Source organism: Carcharhinus amblyrhynchos, chromosome 21 (assembly GCF_965287045.1).
Source record: "Carcharhinus amblyrhynchos chromosome 21, sCarAmb.v2.hapA, whole genome shotgun sequence".
Lineage (NCBI taxonomy): Eukaryota > Metazoa > Chordata > Chondrichthyes > Carcharhiniformes > Carcharhinidae > Carcharhinus > Carcharhinus amblyrhynchos.
Window position 1 is genome coordinate 33,610,272 of NC_137344.1, and position 25,111 is coordinate 33,635,382.

The 25,111-nt window shown below is 44.3% G+C and overlaps 1 protein-coding gene across 1 annotated transcript in view; it reads right to left on the minus strand.

Annotated features, from left to right (window-relative positions):
* The window catches only part of mycbpap (mycbp associated protein), an 81,570-nt gene that overhangs the window by 35,917 nt on the left and 20,542 nt on the right, over positions 1 to 25,111 (minus strand). The window contains exons 7-13 of the mRNA XM_080208995.1: positions 24,736 to 24,886; positions 22,185 to 22,303; positions 14,914 to 15,023; positions 13,427 to 13,535; positions 8,417 to 8,609; positions 7,908 to 7,909; positions 557 to 745 (exon numbers count right to left, since the gene is read on the minus strand). Coding sequence (XP_080065121.1) covers positions 557 to 745; positions 7,908 to 7,909; positions 8,417 to 8,609; positions 13,427 to 13,535; positions 14,914 to 15,023; positions 22,185 to 22,303; positions 24,736 to 24,886 — 873 coding nt within the window. The remainder of the gene's footprint in view (positions 1 to 556; positions 746 to 7,907; positions 7,910 to 8,416; positions 8,610 to 13,426; positions 13,536 to 14,913; positions 15,024 to 22,184; positions 22,304 to 24,735; positions 24,887 to 25,111) is intronic.

The following is a 25,111-nucleotide window of genomic DNA, read 5'->3' on the forward strand; positions in this document are numbered from 1 at the left end:
ATATTAAGGGCAGCAGATGCATGGGAATACCTTAGAACTTTAATTGGTTTAGAATTTCCAAGCCAAGTCCTACCGTAGTTACTGTTCCAGTTTAGAGTATCATAGGATTACTTTTCTCTCTTATTCAGTGGCCTTATATAGTATTGTTTCTGGTCAACAGCATCCAGTACAGTTATTCTCTACTTCAAACATTTAATGAAAAATGCAAGTCATTCTTAATCAGAAATATCATATAAAATTCATTTTAGTGGTTAAAGAGTTCATAAGAATTCACAAATCAGAGCGCTAAGGAAATCTTTGGAGGATAAATCAAGTCAGGCAGGAAAAGCAAAGATGGAAAACACTTAAACTCTGCTAGTCATAGAGTCTTTCACATTGTTTTCTTCTTGACTGAGCAAATTTCTGGTTTGTGAAGTTACCCAGTGATTCTCCAATAAACCTGTGACTGCAATTCAAAAATATTTCACTAGCTGCGAAGCTTTGCGACACCCTGAGGTCATTACGAAAACTATTTGATCAAATGCCACCAGATTAATTTCCAGTGTATGTCACTAACCTGCAGCTGTTGTCTTGCACTTTCATTCTTGTCTTCAAACAGAGCCACCCCCCACAGTGCAACCTGCAGCGAAGCTCCTGCTAACACTACTGGGTGGGTGCAAAACTCCCAGGACTCAGTGAAGATCCCTGCATTTGGTGACTTAAAGGTGAATGCTACGTTCACAGTTTCTCCAGGAAGAATGGACACCTAGGAAGAGAGGAAAACACAGAAATAATCAAACCTTTGCACATGTGGACCTCAAGTTAGACTCCACACTGACAAATGAATCCCATTTAAAAGGCGCAAACTCTCCTGTAGTCTGGCAGATATAGCAGAATTCAGTATTGTGTGAAGCCAAGTAAAATAAAATTGATAATTAGAAACTTTTTATTAGCAACGTCTTTTTTCCTCAGTTCTAAACCAAAGCTGATTCTGATTAAAGAAGTTTCTTGAACTTCTACAGAATTGCTGACATGGATCGTTTTCTCAGTCCTTTCCAAAGTTTATAATCAACATTGTTTGTCCTTCAGTTTAAGGATGATGTCTACTCAGGCTTGTGAGTTTCTGTCATAGTGACTTCAGTTCTTCATGTGACCGAACAAACAAATTCTTGAACTGCAGATCTTCAGCCCATGGGGCAAGGGACGGGCCAGAGGTGGTAGGATCCAGAGCTGATGATTTACTTAATTTACTTTTCTGTCGCTGCTTTACCTTATCATTTAAATTTGTAATAATCTTTCCTGCATATGTCAGTTGCAGTTATTGGGATATGACTCATCAGTTAAAAACCCACATTTGTAGCTATTGGGGATTTTTTGTCAGTTATCTTTGGACTAAAACAAATTTAAAATGTTGTGTGCATAAGTTCATGGACGGATTGCACGAGTTTGCATTATTCTTTCTACTGTGAATTTGTTCTTGTATGAACTTCAGTTTCCAAACAAATCATTACTAAGATACCAGCAGACTTCTTCAGAATCTGGATCTTCATCCCCATCTGACGATGAAGCACCAAAATGATCAATGCAAAGAATGGTAAAGTTCAAAGGAAGTGCCAGTGTTCATTGTCATGGAGTATATCCCCACCTCCTGCAATGTGGAAGTGGCACAAGGACTTTACACCAAGGTAAAATGCAATATGTATTGTTGGGACAATATTTTTTGTTGCATAACTTTGGAGTGCAGCATACTGAAAATCTGTACTTATTTTTCAGAGACTGAAGACTCCATTTTAAACTGTCTTATATCACCATGCATTTTGTACTGAGATATGAAGCTCTTCAAGGGTGGCATGATGGCATGGGTGGTTAGCATTGCTGTAGACAGTGGCAGGGACTCGTGTTTGATTCCCGGCTTGGGTCTTTGTCTGTACAGAATCTGCACGTTCTCAACATGTAGGGTTCCTCCGGGTGCTTCAGCCTTCATCCAAAGTCCAAAGAAATGCTTGTTAGGTGCAATAGCCGTGCAATATTCTCCCTCAGTGTACACAATAAGGCACTGGAGTATGGCTACTAGGGGATTTTCACAGCAACCTCATTGTAGTGTTAATGTAAGCCTACATGTGACACTAATAAATAAACTTTGAAAACTTAGAAGCTGGCTTTGTACAACAGGTCCCTTGAAATATATCAAATTTTGCTCTGTCTTCCCTCTCAATTATTAAAATACATTCCCATTTACTACAATCTGACTTGCATTTTCCTAAGAGGATGGATTGGGGTTTGCTACTTCTGGTTGAGTTACTAGGCATAGCACCAAGCAGAGGCGAGGTGTCTGGCTTTCCAAGAGACAGATCATCCCTATTCCACATCAGGCTACACTTAACATTTCTTACTAGTTGGCCCTTATGTGAGCATTGGAGTCCATTGTCAACTGCTCTTTCTGGTCAGTTTTCAGAATGTGTGACCTGGGGATTAGAAAGTTATTAAGATATTTAACTAATGGTATCATAGCTAATTAATTAAAATGTAAATCAAGCCAACAGGTACTGTCTCTATGAATTATTTCATAAGATACTTTGGTTAGACGTTGATCTGTGAAAAAAAAACACAGCCTGGTTTTGTTTTCTTGTTATCAGGATGTTGCTTGGAAAGAAATGGCATCTCTCAGTGGCAATGATGTTGTTTTGGAAATGCTGATCACTGAAAACATTAGCCTGTTTAACGTTCTTTTAATTAGCAACCTCAGCCCAACTACTAATTAGTTGAATTATTGCACTGCGTTTTACACAATGCAATTCAGTTTCACTGGAGTGCTGACGTAATTATTGTATCAAATTTTTAATTGAACAGGAAATTGAAAACACTTAATTCTTAGGATGTATGATTGAAATTGATTTTTGTTCAAATTTTAAACTTTAAACTTAATTTCAAAGAACTAATTGTGGAGTGTCTGCTCTTTATGAATTAAATACTTGGGGAACTACAAATACAGTGGAACCCAATTGTACTAAATTTGGAAGGTTTAGCATTTAGAATTACCAAATCAAAAATTATTCTTTGGGATGTGGGTGGCACTGGACAGCGTTTGTTGTCCTTTCCTAATTGTCAGTGAACTGAGTGCGTTTAAATAACTGCTCCAGCTTGGACACTTCAGAGTTAAAAGTCAGCCACTTTGCTGTGGATCTGGAGTCACATGGAGGCCAGACCAGCTAAGGATGGCAGATTTTCTTCCCTAAAGGACATTAGTGAACCAGATTTTACTACAATTGATGAAAACTTTATGGCTACCACCACTGAAACCAGCTTTCGATTGTAGCTTTAATAATTTATTTAAATGCCACCATCTGCCACGTTCTCAGTGCATTAGCCTAGGCCTCTGGATTACTAGTCCAGTGACATGAACATTGCACCACTATCAAAGAATAAAGTAAGCAATATTAGAAATGTATCGCAAGTATGCTGTAAAATGAAATTAAAGGGTATAAATTGGACATTAGGACTAGTTGCATAATTATAGAACCAACATTGAAATCAAAGCGGGTGATTCTCCCAATCGTACTGAATTGGCGAGAAAATTGGTCTAGATCACAACTGTTTTCTCACTGCAACTTCAGACCTGAATCTCTCTATTCTGTGCAATGCAGAGGTCACAATCGTGAATATTTTTAAAAGCTCAGGGAGCGGGGTCTGTTCAAGCCAAAGAACCTGAAATCGGCAGGATGAGCAGGAACCCACGCATGTGCACATCTCTGGGAGCTTGCTGAAAAGACCTCCCAGCATCCAGATCACTGTCATCCAACACCCACAATTTTGGTTGCTGCACTTGCGCAAGGATATTTTGGCCTTGGAGGGAGTGCAGAGGAGGTTCACTAGGCTGATACCGGAGATGAGGGGGTTGGACTATGAAGAGAGACTAAATAGACTGGGTCTGTACTCGTTGGAGTTTAGAAGGATGAGGGGGGATCTTATAGAGACGTATAAGATAATGAAGGGGATGGATAGGGTAGAGGTAGAGAGATTCTTCCCGCTCAGAAAGGACAGCAGGACTAGAGGGCACAGCCTCAAGGTAAGTGGGGGGCAGTTTAGAATGGAGTTGAAGAGGAACTTCTTCACTCAAAGGGTGGTGAATCTCTGGAATTCTCTGCCCGTTGAAGTGGTGGAGGCTACCTCGCTAAATATATTTAAGTCACGGGTAGATAGGTTTTTGGTAGGCAAGGGAATTAAGGGTTATGGGGGGAAAGTGGAACTGAGCCACTTCAGATCAGCCATGATCTTATTGAATGGCGGGGCAGGCTTGAAGGGCTAGATGGCCTACTCCTGCTCCTATTTCTTATGTTCTTATGTTCATTGCTGGCCCCTACAACCATCGCTGACCCCACAAACCCTCCCCCCTCACAGACATTGCTGCCACCCCCCCTTCCCCACACACAGACATGGCTGCCCGCTCACCCCATGCATCTGGATAATTCAAATACCCCATCCCTCCATCCCTTGAACATACTAATCTCACTGCTGCTCTGCAGAGAACTTGCGTTGTGCTGACATGCACAACCCCAGCTTGTGATCATTCCCTCTCTTGAATGGGAGCCTTGAATATTGAACCACCACCACCACTACCCCCTCCTCCTCCTTCCCCCTGGAGACAGCAGCTCATTGGTTAGGAGCCCTGAGTATTGTACCCCCCCCACCACATCTGGACATAGCAGCCTATTGAACGGCAACCAATCAGCACCCTGAGGAATGCATGACACTCAATTGAAAGCAGCCTTCAAAATCTCTTGCAAGTATTTTGTTGCCAACGGGCCTTTAACTGGCCACACTCACTGCACCTGCACTCCCCTAATAAGCCAAAGCTGGATATAAGCTGCAGAAATGGACACTTAGTCAGTCATGCCACAAAAGGTGTCTGCATGCAAACCAGCATCCAGATTCACAGAGGCCTGCTAAATGCCGTGAGGAGAGACGTGAGTGGATTTTCCCTGGCCAGGGCCCTCATCCAAGGGGCGCATCTGCCATGGCATTGAGAGAGGAGGTGGTAGAAGCGGTGAATGCTAGGAGTCTGACACCGCACTCTGGCAGGCAGTATCACAAAAAAAGTATGACCTTCTTTGAGCAGCAAGGGTGAGTGAGCTTCTCAGTTGGAACCCTGCACATGCTTGGCACGGATCTCAAACCATACTTCGGCACCTGAAGGGCATGCAACAAATTATCCTTCCCCCCAGAAACAGAATCTAACCACTCATCCCCCAACAAGCACCCTTCAGTGGTGACTGCTTTTCCCAAAACTGCCAGCGCAATGCCTTAGACACAGTCAGCATTGCATACCATGCACTGCAACGTATTAATGCTTGCTACCTACCTTATGTTCCCATACGAGAAGAACATTCACAACCCACATGTGACTACAAAGACAGGTGGTGGTGTGCCTGACCTGTAGCAGCTGACCAGCATCGAAGAGTGTGCCATGGAGCTGGCAGGGGGTGATGGGGCATCCCGAATTGTCACGGACAGCCAGGTTGACGTCCAGCATGCAAGTGAGCAGAAGTGTATCATCAACCTAGATCCTCCTCAAAGTGCGATGCTGCATAGAATACTTCCCTTCCTTCTTCCTTTATTGTAGTTCTGGAGCCAGAGGAACCCAGCCCTTCTGGTGTTGGTGCCAGCCCTGCTGTTCTGGAGCAAACTGTCCACGACCCACTGGATGACACCTCGGAGGGAGACAATGAGGAAGTTTCTGAGGGCAGCACCACTGAAGCAGCACCATCATGTATCACACAACCCACCAACACAGACTATCACCACGGTGGGTACCTTTAACACTGAGGCTTCTGGGTCCCGAACTTATAAGACATCACAGACACTGATGCAATTGGGTGGAGGCGGGCACATCCAAGGGCTCAGTCACACGGAGGTCTGCCGGAGGCCAGGATTCAGCTGTCCCCAAGCCAGATGCCGGGCCTTGATGCGTGTTCTTCCCAAGGCTGGTGGGGATGCATCAGCAAACCCAGGGAATTGTGGAAGGGCTGTCAGCAACCATGCTACGACTGCAAGGCTGTTTAGGGGAGTCCAACAGAGTGCCGTTGCAGGAGGTGGTGCCGACAGAGCTTGTGAACTGGGCCAACACTACAAAGGTGGCGACCGCAATAGGAAGTCTGGCTCAAGAGTCTGACCTCATGGATGACAGGGTCTAGGCCATCCTGGAGACACAACAGGCCATGGGCATCTGTGTTGCCAATGTCCAGGAGGCATAGTGTTCCATGGCCATGGGTGTCGAGGATTTGTGGGAGACACTGCTGGTCATGGCTGAGACTCTCACTGGCATTCTGGAAACATGGCAGGCTGTGGCTGTGACCCAAACAACTTAAGCCCAGGCTCAGAGTTACTGCTGAGGGGATTTCTACCTGGATTTCTACCTGGCTTTCAGCAAGACCTTTGACAAGGTCTCTCATGGGAGGTTAGCTAGGAAGGTTCAGTTGCTAGGTATACATGGGGAGGTAGTAAATTGGATTAGACACTGACTCAATGGAAGAAGCCAGAAAGTGATTGTGGAGGATTGCTTCTCTGAGTGGAGGCCTGTGACTAGTGGTGTGCCACAGGGATCGGTGTTGGGTCCGTTGTTGTTTGTCATCTATATCAATGATCTGGATGATAATGTGGTAAATTGGATCAGCAAATTTGCTGATGATACAAAGATTGGAGGTGTAGTGGACAGTCAGGAAGGTTTTCAAAGCTTGCAGAGGGATTTGGACCAACTAGAAAAATGGCAAATGGAAGTTAACGCAGACAAGCGTGAGGTATTGCACTCTGGAAGGACAAACCAAAGTAGAACGTACAGGGTAAATGATAGGACTCTGAAGAGTGCAGTTGAACAGAGGGATCTGGGAATACCGGTACAGAATTCCCTAAAAGTGACATAACAGGTGGATAGGGTTGTAAAGAGTGCTTTTGCTACATTGGCCTTTATAAATCGGAGTATCGAGTATAAAAGTTGGAGTGTTATGGTAAGGTTATATAAGGCATTGGTGAGGCCGAATTTAGAGTATTGTGTACAGTTTTGGTCACCTAGTTACAGGAAGGATGTAAATAAGGTTGAAAGAGTGCAGAGAAGGTTCATGAGGATGTTGCCAGGACTTGAGAAGCTGAGTTAGAGACAGAGATTGAATAGGTTAGGACTTTATTTCCTGGAGTGTAGAAGAATGAGGGGAGATTTGATAGAGGTGTATAAGATTTTGACGGATATAGATAGAGTGAACGCAAACAGGCTTTTTCCACTGAGGCTAGGGGAGAAAAAAAACAGAGGGCATGGGTTAAGGGTGAAAGGGGAAAAGTTTAAAGGGAATATTAGGGAGGCTTCTTCATGCAGACAGTGGTGGGAGTGTGGAATGAGCTGCCAGATAAAGTGGTAACATTTAACATTTAAGAAAAACTTGGACGGGTTTATGGATGAGAGGGGTGTGGAGGGATATGGTCCAAGTGCAGGTCAGTGGGACTAGGCAAAAAATGGTTCGGCACAGACAAGAAGGGCCAAAAGGCCTGTTTCTGAACTGTAATTTTCTATGGTTCTATGGCTCCAGAGCTTGGCCCATTCTCAGAGGGCCAGGACTGCAGGATCACAGATCATGGGGCAGATGCATCTAGGCCTCCAGGATTTGCAGAGCCAGGTGATGCTGGAGCTTCTGGAGCTCAGTCCAGCTACCCTGGCATCTCATGGAGTGTCCTTGGGACCTCTGGGCACCCCAAGGGTGGAGGAAGGGCTTGAGCCCATGTTGGGGACTTCCACCCAGAAGATCCAGATGCCCCAAGACTTTCCAATTCACCCCTTCCTCACATCAAGGCAGCTCTAGGCTGGCAAGATGAACAGGATGGCACCGAAACAGTGCCATCTGCAAATCAGCCAGGGCCCTCCAGGTCCTGACCACCCAGAGGACATCTGCCAAGGACATCACAGGCAACACGGCGTGCATCACAGCTGGACACCTTCACCTCTGATGTCCATCCTGGGGTAGCACCTAGAAGAAGCAGTAGACCACACAAAGAAAGTTGTAGTTCACCAAGAGGGCACGGGTGAAGGTCACCTGTTGTCAGGGTTTATTAATCAATAATGTTAAGCACACAATAAACTTTTAATTGCATCCCACAGCTAATGTGTCTCTGATTCCCAAGCGTGTCTCGATTCCCAGGAGTAGAGGTGCTGTCTTTTGAGCTTTGGAGACACTGTTACATGTTACAGAGTGCCTGCCCTACCTTCCCCAACATCCTCCACCCCCCTCCAAATTGGCCAAAAAACATGTGATTTATTCAATTGATGTGAAGATTAAAGTCATCCATGATTATTACAATATCTTTCCTACAAGTCCCATGATTTCTTAATGATATTCTGTCATACTGTGTAGTCCCTGTTAGGGGCCAATCAACTATTCCCATCAGTGATGTATACCTGAGTTGATGTTGAAGTAGAATCTTTGCATCCAACGGTCAAATCGTTTTATTATACAATGTTCGGGTTCAGGGAGACGTTTCCACTTGTAGTAAATGACTGTGGTTCCATCATTTATTACCTCTAAACAGGAGATGGCCCTGTCACCTGCCATTGCTTCGAATGTGAGCCGAACAATCATAGCAACCTTGTTCTGGAGAGCAATGGGAAATGACAGAATAGGAATGAGTGATATCAGCATGCAAAATCTGTGTGATACAAGTAAAATATCACTGAGCACTAGATCATGCTTCTTTCACTGAACTCTCCTTTTCTTTCACCCTTTCATGTTCCTAAAGATACTGGAAGGCTGCATGGAAGCCTTCCAGAAATGCCAAGTGCCCTCTAGTACAGGCATCTTACCAAGTTAGTCATTGTAGACATATGAACTGAGAGTGTCAACAGGTTATGCTACAATGCCGGGAGGACATTATGGTTGATGAGCCAAAATTCACATAATATATGTTCCACAAATGTCAAGTAGGAGCAGGAAATTTTAACGATTTACCACTCTCCTAACACCTGAGAATCATTCCCTGGTGTGTGCCAAGCTAGTTGATCTCATCTGAGGCAGTAGCAACTCTCCAAATGATCTCTAGCTCCTGAGCGAGAGAGAGAGAGAGAGAGAGAGAGAGAGAAAGCATTAGAGAAGGTCCATGTTGCTAATTGCCATCCAGAACTATATCGTGGAATGCCTTCAATAACATCACTCTAGGTGCATCAAAGCCACATGGACAGTGACATTTCAAGAATGTGTTTCGCCACTACCTTCTCAAGGGCAATTTGGAATGGGAAAGAAATGCTGGATGTCGTCAGTGACACTTGCATTCCATATATGAATAAAAAGAATAAACTTTCAAAAGAGAATCAGATAAATACTTGAAAAGGAAAAACGTCCAAGGCTATGGGGAAAGGAAGCGGCACTGATTGGATAGCTCTTTCAGAGATCCAGCACAGGAACAATGGGCTGAATGACATCCTTCTATTCTGCATGATTCAATGACAATGTACCCAGCCATCCCTGGATAGCAATGAAGAACACATCAGCTCCAAGTAATGAAACAGAAACCCACCTCAATGCTACAGCAGGCAGTGCATTTACCTGACAAACTACTGAAATGGAACTCAGAGTAACTAAGTTTACAGCGCAAGTCCGGAAGGAAGTTGGGGGTTACATATTTCATTTTCAGACATTCCAAGAGCTTTGCTGATACACAACACTTCACTGGGACATGGGAATATCCAGTGCTTTCAAGGGAATGTCCATTGTTCTAATATGCTGAAAACATGAGGAAGATTTCACAATTGAGGCACAGATTACAATGATCGAACTACATTTCTTTAAGACTTTAAGCTCAAGTTAAGGGATATCAATGTTAGGGAATGAAACATTTTTCATTTCAACCATTAGATCTCCCCAACAAACACTCCCAGGACAGGCATAGCACAGGCTTCAATACAGAACAAACCTCCCTCTATACTGTTCCCATCAAACGCTCTCAGGACAGGTACAGCACAGGGTTAGAAACAGAGTAAAATCCCCTCGACACTCTTCCCATGAGAAGCCTTGGCAGGTCAGATAAAGGAAAACACAAAGGCTTTTTACTCTTATGTGAGAAATAAAAGAATGACCAGGGTGAGGTTAGGGCCAGTCAAGGATAGTAATGGGAACATGTGCACGGAGTCAGAAGAGATAGGTGAGATGTTGAATGAATACTTTTCTTCAATATTCATTGAGAGCGGCCATGTTTTTGAGGATGAGAGTGTGACACAGGCTGATAGGATGGACAAGGTAGATGTTCTGAGGGAAGATTTATTAGCAATTTTGAAAAACCTGAGGGTCATTAAGTCCCCTGTGCCACATGGGATACATCCTAGGATAGTTTGGGAGGCAAGAGATGAGATTGCGGAGCCTTTAGCTTTGATCTTTGGGTCCTCACTGTCCATGGGGATTGTGATGTGGGTATGCCGGCGTTGGACTGGCGTAAACACAGTAAAAAGTCTCACAACACCAGGTTGTTGGACTAAAACCTGGTGTTGTCAGACTTTTTACCATGGGGATTGTGCCAGAGGACTGAAAAGGGGCAAATGTTGCTCCTCTCTTCAAGAAAGGAAATAGGAATGATCCTGGTAATTATAGGCCAGTTAGTCTTACTTCGGTGGTCAGTAAGTTAATGGAAAGAGTCCTGAGGGATAGGACTTATGACCATTTGGAAAGATGCAGCTTAATCCGGGATAGTCAGCACAGTTTCGTGAGGGATAAGTCCTGCCTCACAAATTTGATTGAATTTTGTGAGGAGGTAACTAAGTGTGTAGACGAAGATAGAGCAGTTGATGTCATACACATGGATTTTAGTAAGGCGTCCGATAAGGTTGCCCATGGTAGGCTCATGAGAAAAGTAAGAAGGTGTGGGATAGAAGAAAATTTCGCCGATTGGATAAGTAATTGGTTGTCTCATAGATGACAGAGGATGGTGGTGGAGGGAAAATTTTCAGACTGGAGGCCAGTTACTAATGGTGTACCACAGCGATCAATGCTGCGTCCTTTGCTTTTTGTGATTTTTATCAATGACTTGGAAGATGGGACTAAAGGGTGGGTTAGTAAATTTGCTGATGACACCAAGATTGGCGGCAAACTTGAATGCAGGATGAGATGGAGAGCTCTTGTAGGCTGCAAAGAGACATCTTTGCAAAGAGATGTGGAACTAGGCAGAAAAGTGGCAGACGGGAGTTTAACCCTGATAAATGCGAGGTGATTCATTTTGGTGCGACAAACTTGAATGCAGGTTACAAAATTCTGAGGAATATGAGGAACAGAGAGATCTTGGAGTTCACATCCACAGATCTCTGAAGGTTGCCACTCAAGTGGCTAGAGTTGTGAAGAAGGTTTACAGTGTGTTAGCGTTTATTAACAAGGGGTTTGAGGTTAAGAACCATGGGGTTATGCTGCAACAATGCAGGACCTTAGTGAGACCACATTTGGAATATTGTGTGCAATTCTGGTCACTTCACTGTAAGAAGGATGTGGAAGCATTGGAGACAGTGCAGAGGAGATTTACCAGGATGCTGACTGGTTTGGAGGGTAGTTTTATGAGGAAAGGTTGTGGGAACTGGGGCTTTTCTCTTTAGAGCGGAGGAGGATGAGAGGCAACTTAATAGAGGTTTATAAGATGATGAAGGGGATAGATAGAGTGGACATGCAGAGACTATTTCCTCGGGTGGATGTAGCTGTTACTAGGAGGCATAACTTTAAGGTTCATAGTGAGAGATATAGGAGGGATGTCTGAGGTAGATTCTTTACTCAGAGGGTGGTTGGGATGTGGAATGCACTGCCTGCTGTGATAGTGGAGTCGGACACTTTAGGAACATTCAAGCGGTTATTGGATAGCACATGGAGCACACCAGAACGATAGGGAGTGGGATAGCTTGACCTTGGGTTTGGACATAGCTTGGCACAACAATGAGGGCCGAAGGGCCTGTACTGTACTGTTCTATGTTCTAATAAAGTTGTTTACACTGTCCCATTAAACATTCCCAGGGCAGACACAACGTAAATCTTCCTCTACACTATCAAGTGTAGAATCAAGCCTGAAGTCAGGTTGGCTTTGTGAACTGGACAAATGTGAGGTGATGCGATTTGGAAGGTTTACTGCAGAAGGAAAGTACATAGTAAATGGTAGAACCCTGAGAAATATTAGCATACAGAGGGATATAGGATCCACAGTTCCCTGAAAGTGGCAACTCAGATGGATAAGGTGGTCAAGAAGGCATATGGCATGCTGGCCTTCAGTTGGAGCATTGAGTATAGGTATTGGAAAATCATGTTGTAATTGTATAAGACTCTAGTTAGGCTGCATTTGGGATATTGTACAATTTTGGTCGCCACACTACTGGAAGAATGTTGATGCATTGGAAAGGGTGCAGAAGAGATTGACCAGGATGTCGCCTGATTCAGAGGATATGGACTATGAAGAAAGGTTGAATTGTTGGATTGTTTTCATTGGAGCTTTGGAGGATGAGGGAGGGACTGCTAGAGATTTACAAGATTCTGGCAGGCTAAAGTTTAAGAGATGTAAGGGGCAAGTTTTTCACTCAGAAGATGGTAAATGTCTGGGGCGCACTGCCAGGGGTGGTGGTGGAAGCAGATTCTATAACAAAGCTCAAGAGGCATCTGGATAGATACATGAATAGGCAGGGAATAAAGGGGTATGGACCACATAGAGGCAAAAAAAATTAGATTAGAAAGGCATCTATGTCGGCACAGACTTGGTGGGCCAAAATTCTGTTCCTGTGCTGTACTATTCTTTGTTCTTTCTTTGTAACTTTGAGGAGGGAATAAATCTTTTAAAAAATCCAAATCAAACATTCATAGGGCAGATACAGCACAGGATTAAATACAAAGTAAAGATTCCTCTACACTGTAACCATCAAACACACCAGGGCAAGTACAGCACAGAGTGAGATATGGTGACAATCACTCTACAGTGTCCTAATCAAACACTCCCAGGGCAGGTAAAGCACAGCAGTACAATGTAAAGCTCCATCTTCAGTTTTCCATCAACCATACCCAGAACAGAGACATAGGATTAATGTCCCTCCAAATAGTTTCACCAAAAGCTCTAAGCAATGGTACCATATGTGTGGAATACAAAGTAAAATTTCCTCAAAACATTCCCAAGGCAGTTATGGCAAAGTTTAGACACAGAGATCCTTTCCATCAACAACTGCCAGGGTGATAAATCATAGGATAGTGTACATGAACCTGAATAGAATACCACAGTCTAATGCACAGTATCCACTATTGGTCCTATATTAAATAGATAATTTCATTCCAAATTCTGCATATTAATCCTATTAGTCTAGGCTGGATTTGAAACATTTGCAAGAGATAAAAGAAACAATGCCTGAACTATGGGAGCAGCAAGAATCCATGTCTAAAATGTCCCGTTGCACAGAATGGAGCTGTTGTACCTTATGTGAACAGGTGTCATTCAACCAACGGGCCGGCTGTCCAGCAAACATAATGGATGGACCAATGATGGGTTCTTCAATCACATCAGGATAACTGTTCAGCAGATCACTGAAAAAGGTCAAGGAAAAGTGACCAATTACTGTAACACAGAGATTAACAGATCATGTCATCAACTTCAATCTTCCACAGATCCCTCCCTTCCGTTGCCCTTCGATCTCTCCCCTCCATTGCCCCATTGATTGCTCCCTTCCGTCACCCCATCGATCCCTCATCCCAATCACACACTAGTCAACATACAAACATAAGAAAGAGGAGCAGGAGTAGGTCACTCAGTTATTAGGGCATTTGTTGTCATTCAGTGTGATCATGGCTAATCTGATTGTGGCTGTCTTGCCTGTTCCCTTTAGCTCTCATCTTCCTTGTAGGCCAACAATCTTTATCAGTCTTGATCGATTCAATGACACAACCTTCCATTTCACTTTGGGAAAGGAGATTAAATACACTGGGAGGGAAGAAATTCCTCCACATTTCCATCAATCACACCCTCACTCATTAATCAATCATTCTTCCTGCCGTTCAATCTGATCACTATCTGGAGAAAAGGGACTTAGAAAGAAAATAACAAAGTAAGCCAGTCAAGTAAACAGAGAACGTAAAACAGTACAGCACAGTATAGGCCCTTTGGCCCTCGCTGTTGTGCCAAGCTATGTCCAAACCCAAGATCAAGCTATCCCACTCCCTATCATTCAGGTGTACTCCATGCCCCTATCCAATAATCGCTTGAAAGTTCCTAAGGTGTCTGACTCCACTATCACAGCAGGCAGTGCATTCCACATCCCAACCACTTTCTGAGTAAAGAACCTACCTCGGACATCATTCCTATATCTCCCACCATGAACCTTACAGTTATGCCCCCTAGTAACAGCTACATCCACCTGAGGAAATAGTCTCTGCACGTCCACTCTATCTATCCCCTTCATCATCTTATAAACCTCTAGCCTCTCATCCTCCTCTGCTCTAAAGAGAAAAGACCCAGCTCCCTCAACCTTTCCTCATAAGACCTACTTGGTGAATCTTTATAACTGAGATCGAATTATTGGTTAGATGGATGTAAGAAAGGAAGCAAGAATTAAAAGAGATGGAGGAGACGACAAAAAGAAATAGAAAAATTGCACATGGCTGGCTTACATTAGAATATGATCATTCGCAAAAGACAGACAAATTATTTAAACACAAAATTGCTTAGATTCAAGTCCAGAAAGTAGGAACGTGTCAGAAAGATGGTGTGAGAACAGTTAGCGAGATATAGAGATTACAAATATAATCATTTTCATTTTCTGTATGAGCAGTGCCTAGGATTACCAAGTACGAATTGATAACAGAAACTCAGTTTTTATTCAAAGGATATATATAGACTGCAAACCATTCTGCCGAATGCAGCAATCCATTATACTGTGAAAGTTCCCTGATGCACAATGATGCTTACATGTTCTCTTTACCCTGTGTTGGAGTGTGCGTCTCCACCAGAGGGAAACGTTCCACTGACTTCGAACTGAAGGGGCGCCCAGTTCCAATCACTTCTAGGTGATCAATGTCCTGTGTGTACAAAATACCTAGTCAATCCGAGGCACCAATGTCCTAGCAATTAGTTGCTGAGACCTGATTGCTTTATGCTGACAACCTGCTATTGGATGTACTGAAGTAGTTGAGAATAAACCTTGCTTCCTATAACCTCTTGACCCTAACCCTGTGTGGCCTGACAAAAACAAGGTGGGTGGCTATGTGAAAGGAGGGCTGTGCAAATGGGGCTGCAGGGGTTGACAAGGCTCTTTAAAATGCAGACAAACAAGGGGTCTAAACAATAGCACATGTATTAATGGAAGGGGATCCACACAAATGTAGATTATGGGGTGAAGGCCAGTTCATGTAGCACATTAGGGATGGCTTGCACAAATTCTCAACTGATCAGGACTGCAATTACTGTTGTCCATAGTCCTCTTTGGAAATGGGAAATATCCTAAGGCTCCATTTATGTTCAGGAGCTGGCAGACAGCAGTCAGAATTCAGACATTCCTGCTGTGAAATGGAAAGCAGTCACAGATGATAGGCGGTCCAGGGACTTTGTGGACCTCAGTTTGAAGTCACAGTCAGAAGACAGTGCAGAAGAGCAGCGGGCATCCAGCAGGAGCAATCACTGGCAGCATGCTGAGCCTCATATGAAGGGAGGGGCAAGACTGTACGCTGTAAACGAAAAATGCACAGCTTTTGGTATGCAGCACTGTCATACAGTCAATTTCCCTGGGCGTGGCAGGCTCTATATTGTGCTACAGAGGGTATGGTGATGGTCACAGGAGCATATCTGCAGCCTGTAAATAGGGAACACATAGTGGAAGTGTATGCGAATCTGGCAAGGATGGTGGTGGTAGAAACGAGTATCCTGTAGGTTAGGATGCAAGTGGCTTCCAGATAGGGTGTATACAACTCCACATGTGGCATGGGCATCCATCACCACAGCGTCTGGATCCAGTATTAGTGGGGGAGACTGGAGAATAACAGGTGCCATCTCTACCTGCAAATCAGGAGGCTTCAGGTAAATGGGAGGTACGCAGACAGTGAGAGGAATATTGAACTCCTTCTTGTACTACAAGCATAAGACCACTATCTCAACACACAGTTTGCCGAAGTCAAAATGAAGATCAGTTCTGTCTTGATGTGTGGGAGCCCTGCTAAACTAGATGCTGGGGTTCCTTCCAAGGACACCTACTCACTTGATGGAACAGAAACCCATTCAGTGCAGACAACCTGCCACACCAAGAGTCAAATGTCCCTACCGATACAAAAGGCAGAGCAGGGTAAGGCTGTGATTGTCCAGACATCTTGTCCGCCAATATGCCACATGCTCTGAGAGACCACATTGACCCATGGATAAAAACAAATTACTGTGAATGCTGGAATCTGAAACCAAAAGAGAAAATGCTGGAACATCTCAGCAGGTCTGGCAGCATCTATAAAGGAGAGAAAAGAGCTGATGTTTTGAGTTCAGATGACCCTTTGTCAAATCCAGCTCAGCTTTGACAAAGGAGCATCTGAACACGAAATATTACCTATTTTCTCTCCTTATAGATGCTGCCAGTCCTGCTGAGAGTTTCCAGCATTTTCTCTGATGACACATGGGCTTGGAAGCTCCCCTTTGCAGCAGCCCTGAAGGTGATGGCAGCACTCAATGTATTTGCCTCTGACTCCTTCCAGGAATCAACTGGAGATCTGTGTGGCATTTCTTAATTAGCAAAACATCACTGTATTCAGGTTACCAATGCCCTTTGCAGAAGGGCCCATGATGATTTAAACTTTGCTTTGGACAAGGATAACCAGGCTGAAAGATTCACGGGCTACACAGCTATCTCAGGATTCCCAGTGTACAATAGACTGCGCCCATGTGGCAGTGCAAGCTGCCTGGCAGCAGCTTTTGACGTTCATCAACCGGAAGGGCTTCCATGTCACCAATGCGCAGTTGGTGCGTAACCACTGAAAGCAAATCCTGCACATGTGTGTTTGCTCCCTGGGAGTTGCCAGGATTCCTACATCCTCTGTCACTCCCAGGTGCCTGGGATCTTCAAGGGGCCAAAAGGATAGTTGCTGTAGGATAAGAGCTACCACTTGAACACTCCAGTGTGTTACCTCAGAGTCCAGATGAGGAAACATGCAATGCTGCTTACATCACAACTCACTCCCTCATAGAGGAGACCAAATAACTTCTGCAGATGCAATTCAGATGCTTAGGCTGCTCAGGTGGCTCTCTATAACATACACTGGAGAGGATTTGCCGCATGCTTGTAGTTTGCTGTGCCCTTCATAATCTGATCGCGCAGAGAGGTGAGGCCCTGCCAGAGGGTGAGGAGCCCACCTCAGAAGATGAAAATGAGGTGGTGCTGGAAAGCCAGGGGGATGTTGAGGGACAACATGTGCATGCTGATAACATGGACATTGGGTGACATAAGAGGCTTTCTGGTGATACTCTAATAACTGAAAGGTCCGAAGAGGAGTACAACTAAGTCTGATCATCAGGAGATATCTCTTCTCACCCTCCAAATCATTTTGAGATTACTGAGGAAATAGCCAAACTATTGCTGAGAGAATGGCTCCTGTGTTCACACTTGGGCCTTAACAGCTCACGGCTCATTAGGACAAAGACCTTAGCTGTGGTAATTGGTATCCTGCTAACGTGCTCACTCTGTCCAGTAACAAAGAAAGTGGTGCGAGTTGAAGCTGGATGTGTTCTATGCTTTGCAAGGATGCAAATACTGTGGCAAAGGAAATGTAATCATGATGTGGAGATGCCAGCATCGGACTGGGGAAAAAACAGTAAGAAGTCTTACAACATCAGGTTAAAGTCCAACAGGTTTATTTGGTAGTAAAAGCCACCAGCTTTCGGGGTTTGCCCCTTCGTCAGGTGAGTGCAAGTTCTGATTACAAACAGTGCATATAAAGGCACACACTCAGTTTACAGAATACTGATTAGAATGCAATTCTTTACAGTTAGTCAAGTTTTAAAAGGTGCAGACAATGTGAGTGGAGATAGCATTAGGCATAGGTTAAAGAGATGTGTATTGTCTCCAGACAGAACAGTAAGTGAGATGTTGCAAGCCCAGGCAGGTCATGGGTGTTACAGATAGTGTGACATGAACCCAAGATCCCAGTTGAGGCCATCTTCATGTGTGCAGAATTTGGCTATTAGTTTCTGCTCAGCGACCCTGCGCTTTTGTATGTCGTGAAGGCCGCCTTGGAGAACGTTTACCTGAAGATCAGAGGCCAATTGCCCATGACTGCTGAAGTGTTCGCCAACAGGAAGGAACAATCTTGTCTGGTGATTGTTGAGCAGTGTTCATTCATCCATTGTTGTAGCATCTGCATGGTCTACCCAGTGTACCATGCCTCGGGACATCCTTTCCTGCAGCGTATCAGGTAGACAACATTGGCCGAGTTGCAAGAGTACGTGCCATGTTCCTGGTGGATGGTGTTCTCACGTGAGATGATGGCATCCATGTCAATGATCTGGCATGTCTTGCAGAGTTGCTGTGGCAGGGTTGTGTGGTGTTGTGGTCACTGTTTTCCTGAAGGCTGGGCAGTTTGCTGCAGACAATGGTCTGTTTGAGGTTGTGCGACTGTTTGAAGGCAAAAAGTGGGGGTGTGGGGACATGTTGAAGATGCTGGAAACGATGCGTAGCTTCTCTGCTCAGGGGAAGTACTGGACGATGAAGGGTACTCTGTCCACTGTGTCCCATGTTTGTCTTCTGAGGAGGTCAGTGCCTCCATCGACCAGCAGAGGGCTCATCCTAAAGTATCTTGGTTTGGCTCATTATCAGTTAGGAAACACAAATGCGCATACAGTCTTGTAGCTGATGAGCGCTCCTCAGCCATTGATATCCATTGAGGACTAAAAGGTTGAGAACTCACCCATTACACATTCCTAATAATGAATTACAAGATTGTCCCCGATAACACTCAAGGGTCCGCTAACAAGTTGCACTGAGGCTGGCATCGCATGAATGTTCATCTTAAAAGGGGACATTCTGAATGTGAGGAAGGCAGAACCTCAGAATAAGAGGATTGCAAAGATCCAACCAAAATATTTTCATCTAGCCCTTACATTCACATATCATTGGAATGGTTTTCAAAAAGTGTAATTTATTCACAGTGATAGAGCACCCATGACTCTGAGGTGACATCAAATTTTCTTAATTTTTCTAACGCTACTACTATGTCTTGGTGCAGGCCTGACACCTGCGGCGGGGGTGGAAGCAGTCTGCTGACTGCTATTTTCTGATGTCTGTAATGATCTTTGCAAATGTGCTTTGGTGGCCCAAGCCTTGGAGAGGCTTGCTCTCATATGGGTCTCCTGCTCAGAGGCAGAAATATCCTGGGCAGCTTCCCTTGCTAGAGTTGATGCAGGCACAGATAGAATGTGTGCATCTGTGCTGTTGCACAATCTTGAAGTGTCCTGAATAGAGACCCAAGATGCCCAAGCATGATTCCTGTAGAAGGTGGGACATCAAGATGGAAGGCAACATGCCTCATCCCCATATGGCCTATATGCTGATGGTGCACACAAATGTGTGGCTATGGTGTGCAATGGCTAGTCCAAATCTGGCAGGAACTGCTGGGCCAATGTCTCCATGGTGGTTGTCAACTTTCCCACGACAGTCTCTATGTGCTTGCACGTTGAAGACACATTGGACAGAACGTTGATGGATTCATTCATCACGCTCTCGGGTCTGCTGAGTGCCTGATGTTCCACTGCCTCCCTTCGCATCTTCACCAGTGAGCTGGAAACTGCTTCTAAAGCTTCACCATCTGACTGAGACTGGTTGGATGGCTGGTCTCCAGCAGTTCTCTGAATGCCATTGACTTGGGCTGTCCCTGCTTCCGAGAATTGTAAGGTCATGACTGTGAGGTGCTCCCCAGAAAGTAGTATGGGTCTATGCTTGAACTACACCCCACCCCGAGGTGTGTGACTCGGTGCTGGTGGATGGTGCGAGTGAGCACTGTAACTGTTCTTCCTCAACCCCCTCATTTTCAGACATCCTCCTGGGGTTTGGAGAGCAGCTTGGCTGCCTATCAAGCCACAGGCTGCTATACCTGACAAATACAAAAGGACAATTTTAGTTATTGAGCTGAAGTTAGTACTGAGCACACTGAACTCAGTATGAATCGCAAGATTCAATGAAAGGAGGGAGCTGAGATCCAAACTAATTTCTTGCAAGAGGCCGAATTCTGCAGTGGCCGCCTTGAACTCGCTGACGGCAAGCATCTCTGCTGTTCCACCCCTAGTCGGGGTTCACACTCATTGTTATGTGCAAGTTTGGCCTGAATATAGGCAAAAGAAAGACATGCAATCAGAGGGGATGAGCAAAGGTTGGGTGAAATTTATGTTCTCTGCACATGATGTGCCCAAGCCAGAAGGGAGTGTGAGCAACAAGGTGGATGGAATGGTGGTCTTGTTAACATCTTGTTATGTGCCCCCAGCGACTGAATGTGAGATCCATGAAGAAAATAGCCATTTAAGTACATGATGCCAGACTAAGGATTTAATAGTGGAAGGAGCTGAAAGAGGACTTACCCTACCAGAATTGGTGAGATCATCCATCTGCTTCCTGTCATGGATGACATTTCATGGGCAGGTAACAGCCATGCTGACCTCCTGGGCAACGACCACCTGGGGAGATGATGGTTCTGTGCTTTCTTGAGCCATACGTTCGGTACAGCACATGTCGGTGGGCCTGGACTCCTCAAATAAGCAGTAAAAGTTAGTGCTAGCTTCTTCTTGAGGCTGCTAAGCTTTTTCCTCTGGGTTGCAGGCATCCAGTACGGTCAGGTGGGCTGCAGAGAGTGAAATGAATGTGCCGGACCTTTGAATATACCAGCTGACAGCAATGGACAAATCAACTGGGGATCCACCGGGAGATTCAGAGGGAAATGCACATTAATGAGCTTCCAAATGCAGAATCAGGCCTGGGATCCCACCGTTCTGATCAGTGGAAGAGGCATCGCTGGAACTATTGCACTTAGTTTCGAGAAAGGAAAATTTATTTATTTTTTATTCGAACATGGGATATGACAGCCGCTGTTTGGCCAGCTTTTATTGCCCATTCCTAGTTGCCCGAGGGCAATTGAGAGTCAACCACATTGCTGTGGCTCTGGAGTCACATGCAGGCCAGGCCAGGTAAGGACGGCAGATTTCCTTCCCTATAGGTCATTAGTGAACCAGATGGTTTTTCCGACAATCGGCAATGGTTTCATGGTCATCAGTAGTTGCTTCATTCCAGTTTTTTTTACTCAATCCAAATTCCAAAATCTGCCGAGGCAGGATTCGAACCCGGTTCCCCAGAACATCAGCTGAGTTTCTGGATTAATAGTACCGCTAAGCCATTGCCTCCTCCTGTGCTTAGTTTGCTCAAGCATCTTAAATCTATTTTCCAATTATGCCAGCATTCTAAAAATTAGCATAGGGTGAGTGACAAAAATCAGCAGCCTGTGATCGGGGGATGTGAACAATGAAATAAAAACTAAAATACTGGAATACAGTATTGACAGGGATAGGTATTACTGGGGTGGCACGGTAGCAGTGGTTAGCACTGCTGCCTCACAGTGCCATGGACCCAGGTTCAATTCCCAGCTTGGGTCACTGTCAGTGTGGAGTTTGCACGTTTTACCCGTGTCTACATAGGTTTCATCCCACAGTTTGAAATATGTGCTAGTTATTTCACTAACTAGCCATGCTAAATTCTCCGTCAGTGTACCCGAACAGGTGCTGGAGTGTGGTGATTACAGGATTTTCACAGTAACTTCATTGCAATGTTAACGTAAGCCCACTTGTGACATTAATAAATAAACTTGAAAAACTGTACAACACGGGTACAGTACTGGTGGGGACAGGTTAGTCAGTGTATAACAATACAATACAGTACTGGTGGGAACAGGTCTGTCAGTGTATAACACTGGGTTATAGTACTGGTAGGGATTGGTTTGTCACAGTATTACACTGAATTATAGTATTGGTGGGGATAGGTTTGTCACGGTGTAACACTGTGATATAGTTCTGGTGAGAATAGATTTGCTAATTGAATGGCCATTGATGCAAGAAATCACTGGTGATGAACTAGGAGACATATCATTCTATGCTGCATCTTGGTTTAAGGCTTTTTCACTGATACGCTGAATCAGCACAGTGACATTCTTGAACGTATTCTAAAAACATACTGGTTGTCTGAAGTCCAAGTGTTTTAGGACAGTCTTCATCTCTTTCAATCTCTCCTTCAGATACAAATCTTCTGACCTGGATTTCCTGTGTCTTTTCTGGTCGCAAGAGAAGTCAGTACCTAAAGTAAATGAAGGCACAGAATTAAAACACAAACAAAATACTGGAGGAGAATACTGGAAACACTCAGCAGGTCAGGCAGCGTCTGTGGAGAGTGAATTAATGTTTTAGGTTGTTGATCCTTTATGAGAATTAAGGAAAGATAAAAAATGTAATAACTAGGTTTTGAGCAAGGCCGGTGGGGGGGGAGGAAGAACAAATGGGAAACTCTGTGGAGGGCAGGACAGATTAAATAACAAAAGCCTAGGGGAGTGGTAATGGGACAAAAGTAAAGAAACAAAAGATACGTTTAGATGCGGTGGGAATGCCTGGATAGCAGCTCCCTGAATACAAGCTAAAGGAATAAATAAAGAAATAAGAGAAAATAAACCAACCAACCAAAAAAACCCAACAAAATGAAGCAAAGTGTTGGGGCAGATTATGATTTAAATTTGTTGAATTCAATGTGGTTTCCAGAGGACTATAGAAAATTGAAAGGTGAAGCACTGTTTCACGTGCTTGCATTGTATTTAAAATATGATCACTGTAGCAGGTCAAGGATAGAAACATCAAAGCAGAAAGGAAGGTGAAGAATTCAAATAACACATGACAAGAAGAATTGTGCTTGTGGATTGAATGTAGCCAATCCACAGAGTGGTCACTCAATCTGCATTTGATCTCCCCAATGTAAAAGAGACCACACCGTGAGCAACAAATACAGTATACTAAATTGAAAGCCAGTGAAGTGAATCAATGTTTCATTTGGAAGGTGTGTTTGGGGCTATGGATGCCGAGAAAAGAGAAAGTGAAAGGGCAGATGTTGCATTGTTTGTGCCTGCATGGAAAAGCGCAGTAGGAAATGGAAGGGTTATTGGGTGTGACTGAGAAATGGACCAGGGTGCCATAGAAGAACATTTCCTTTGGAATGTTGAAAGGGGAGGGCGAGGGAAGACATCGTGGCAAAATGCTGGAGCTGGCAGAAATATTGGGGCAGGTTCCATTGAAGATGGAGGCAGGTGGGTAGAAGGTGAAACCAAGGGAAACCATATCATGATTCTGGAAGGGGGCAGGGGGGAGGGAAACAGTAAAGAACAGAAGTGTGTGAAATGGATCAAACTTGGTGAAGGGGAATCCTCAGTTGAAGAAAAAGGAAGACAAACTAGAAGCATTGGTGTGGGACATTGAATCATCATTATAGATGTGAATGAGATAGCAAAACTGGGGGAATGGAATTCTTATAGGAGGCAAGGTGTGAGGAAGTGTCGTCAAGGTGGCTGTGGGGTCCATGGGTTTGTTGTAAATATTTGTTCATAGAATCCCTACAATACAGAAGCCATTCAGCCCATCCAGCCTGTACCAGCCACAATCCCACTCGGCCCTATTCCTGTAACCCCACACAGTTATTCTGCTAATTCCCCCTGACACTTCGGTCAATTTTAGCATGACACAATATAACCTGCACATCTTTGGACTGTGGGAGGAAACTGGAGCACCTGGAGGAATTCCACGCAGAAACGGGGAGGAAGTCCTAACACCACACAGATAGTGACCCGAAGCTGGAATTAAACCTGGGTCCTTGGTGCTGTGAGGTAGCAGTGCTAACCACTGTCCCACTGTGCTGTGAGTTGATTGTCTCCATTTCTTGGAATAGGCTAAGTCAAGGAATGGAAGAATGAGAGATGGACCAAATGAAAGTGAGCGAAAGGTGGAAACTGGAAGACAATTCAATGAAACAAAATTCAAACACTGACCGCATTGGCAATGACTGTTAATTATGGCTAAGATAAATGCTGTTATGTCAAATACATCGTGTGCCTTGTGCACATTTCCTCTCCTATTTGAGAAATCAGGAGGAGGGGCTGCGCCCACTGCACAGGACATCTTCAATCTCCTTCTGTATCTTAGTACAGAGAAATATCAAGTATCACCTCAAAAGAAGCACTTAATCAGAAATAACAAGGGAGAAATGCAGCAAGCAATGTTATTACTTTTCTTTGTGTTGTACAGCTGAGGTCACAAGACAATCTGATCTCATTAAAACAAACCTGAATATAAAAGCTCCCCCCTTTTTCAATAGTAAATGAGGCTCAGGAATAAACATACACTTTACTTTTCTGATGCTGCTGCATGACTTTGACAATCACAGAAGACCAGGCAAAATTTGGGGTGGTCAAAAATAGATTGAGTTAGTGTTTCCTGACCTATCAACACAGAAAAATTCTGGGAACGTCTGCATAAAACTGGGAATGAGGCACAACCACTTGTATCAGTCTGTTAATGCTCTTCATAGGTGTTGCAAACTTTAATGTGGTAACTACAAAAGTCTCTACTTTTCTCAAGAAATCAAGCCAAACCTATTGAACCTTTTCCCCATCAGTTAAGTTTCTGAAACCTGGAATATAAGGTTCCCAATCACAGTGAACACACCTTTGTTCAGGAAAGTTGTGGAAGTACCTGTCTCCTTTCTGATTGTCTCAGGTCTCCCACTGTAAACAATGGGTGGTCGAAATCCACGTTCTGTCTGTGTTAGTGTTGATGCCACGCCACTTAACTCATCACCGATCATTGGCGGTATGGTCCAAAATTCACTCCCAATATGTAAACCCTAAAATAATCAAAAGGGAACAAGGAATCTTTCAATTCATTTGAGTCAATGCACATAATAACCATAAATATCATGGAACTCAAGCCCCTCATGGGATGGAGTGAACTCCCAAAGCTTCATGGGAGATAGAGTGAACCGCTAGAGACCCCCATGGGACAGAACAAACTCCTAGAGCCCGTCATGGGAGAGACGGAACGCTCAGAGCCACTCATGGAGGGTGTGAAC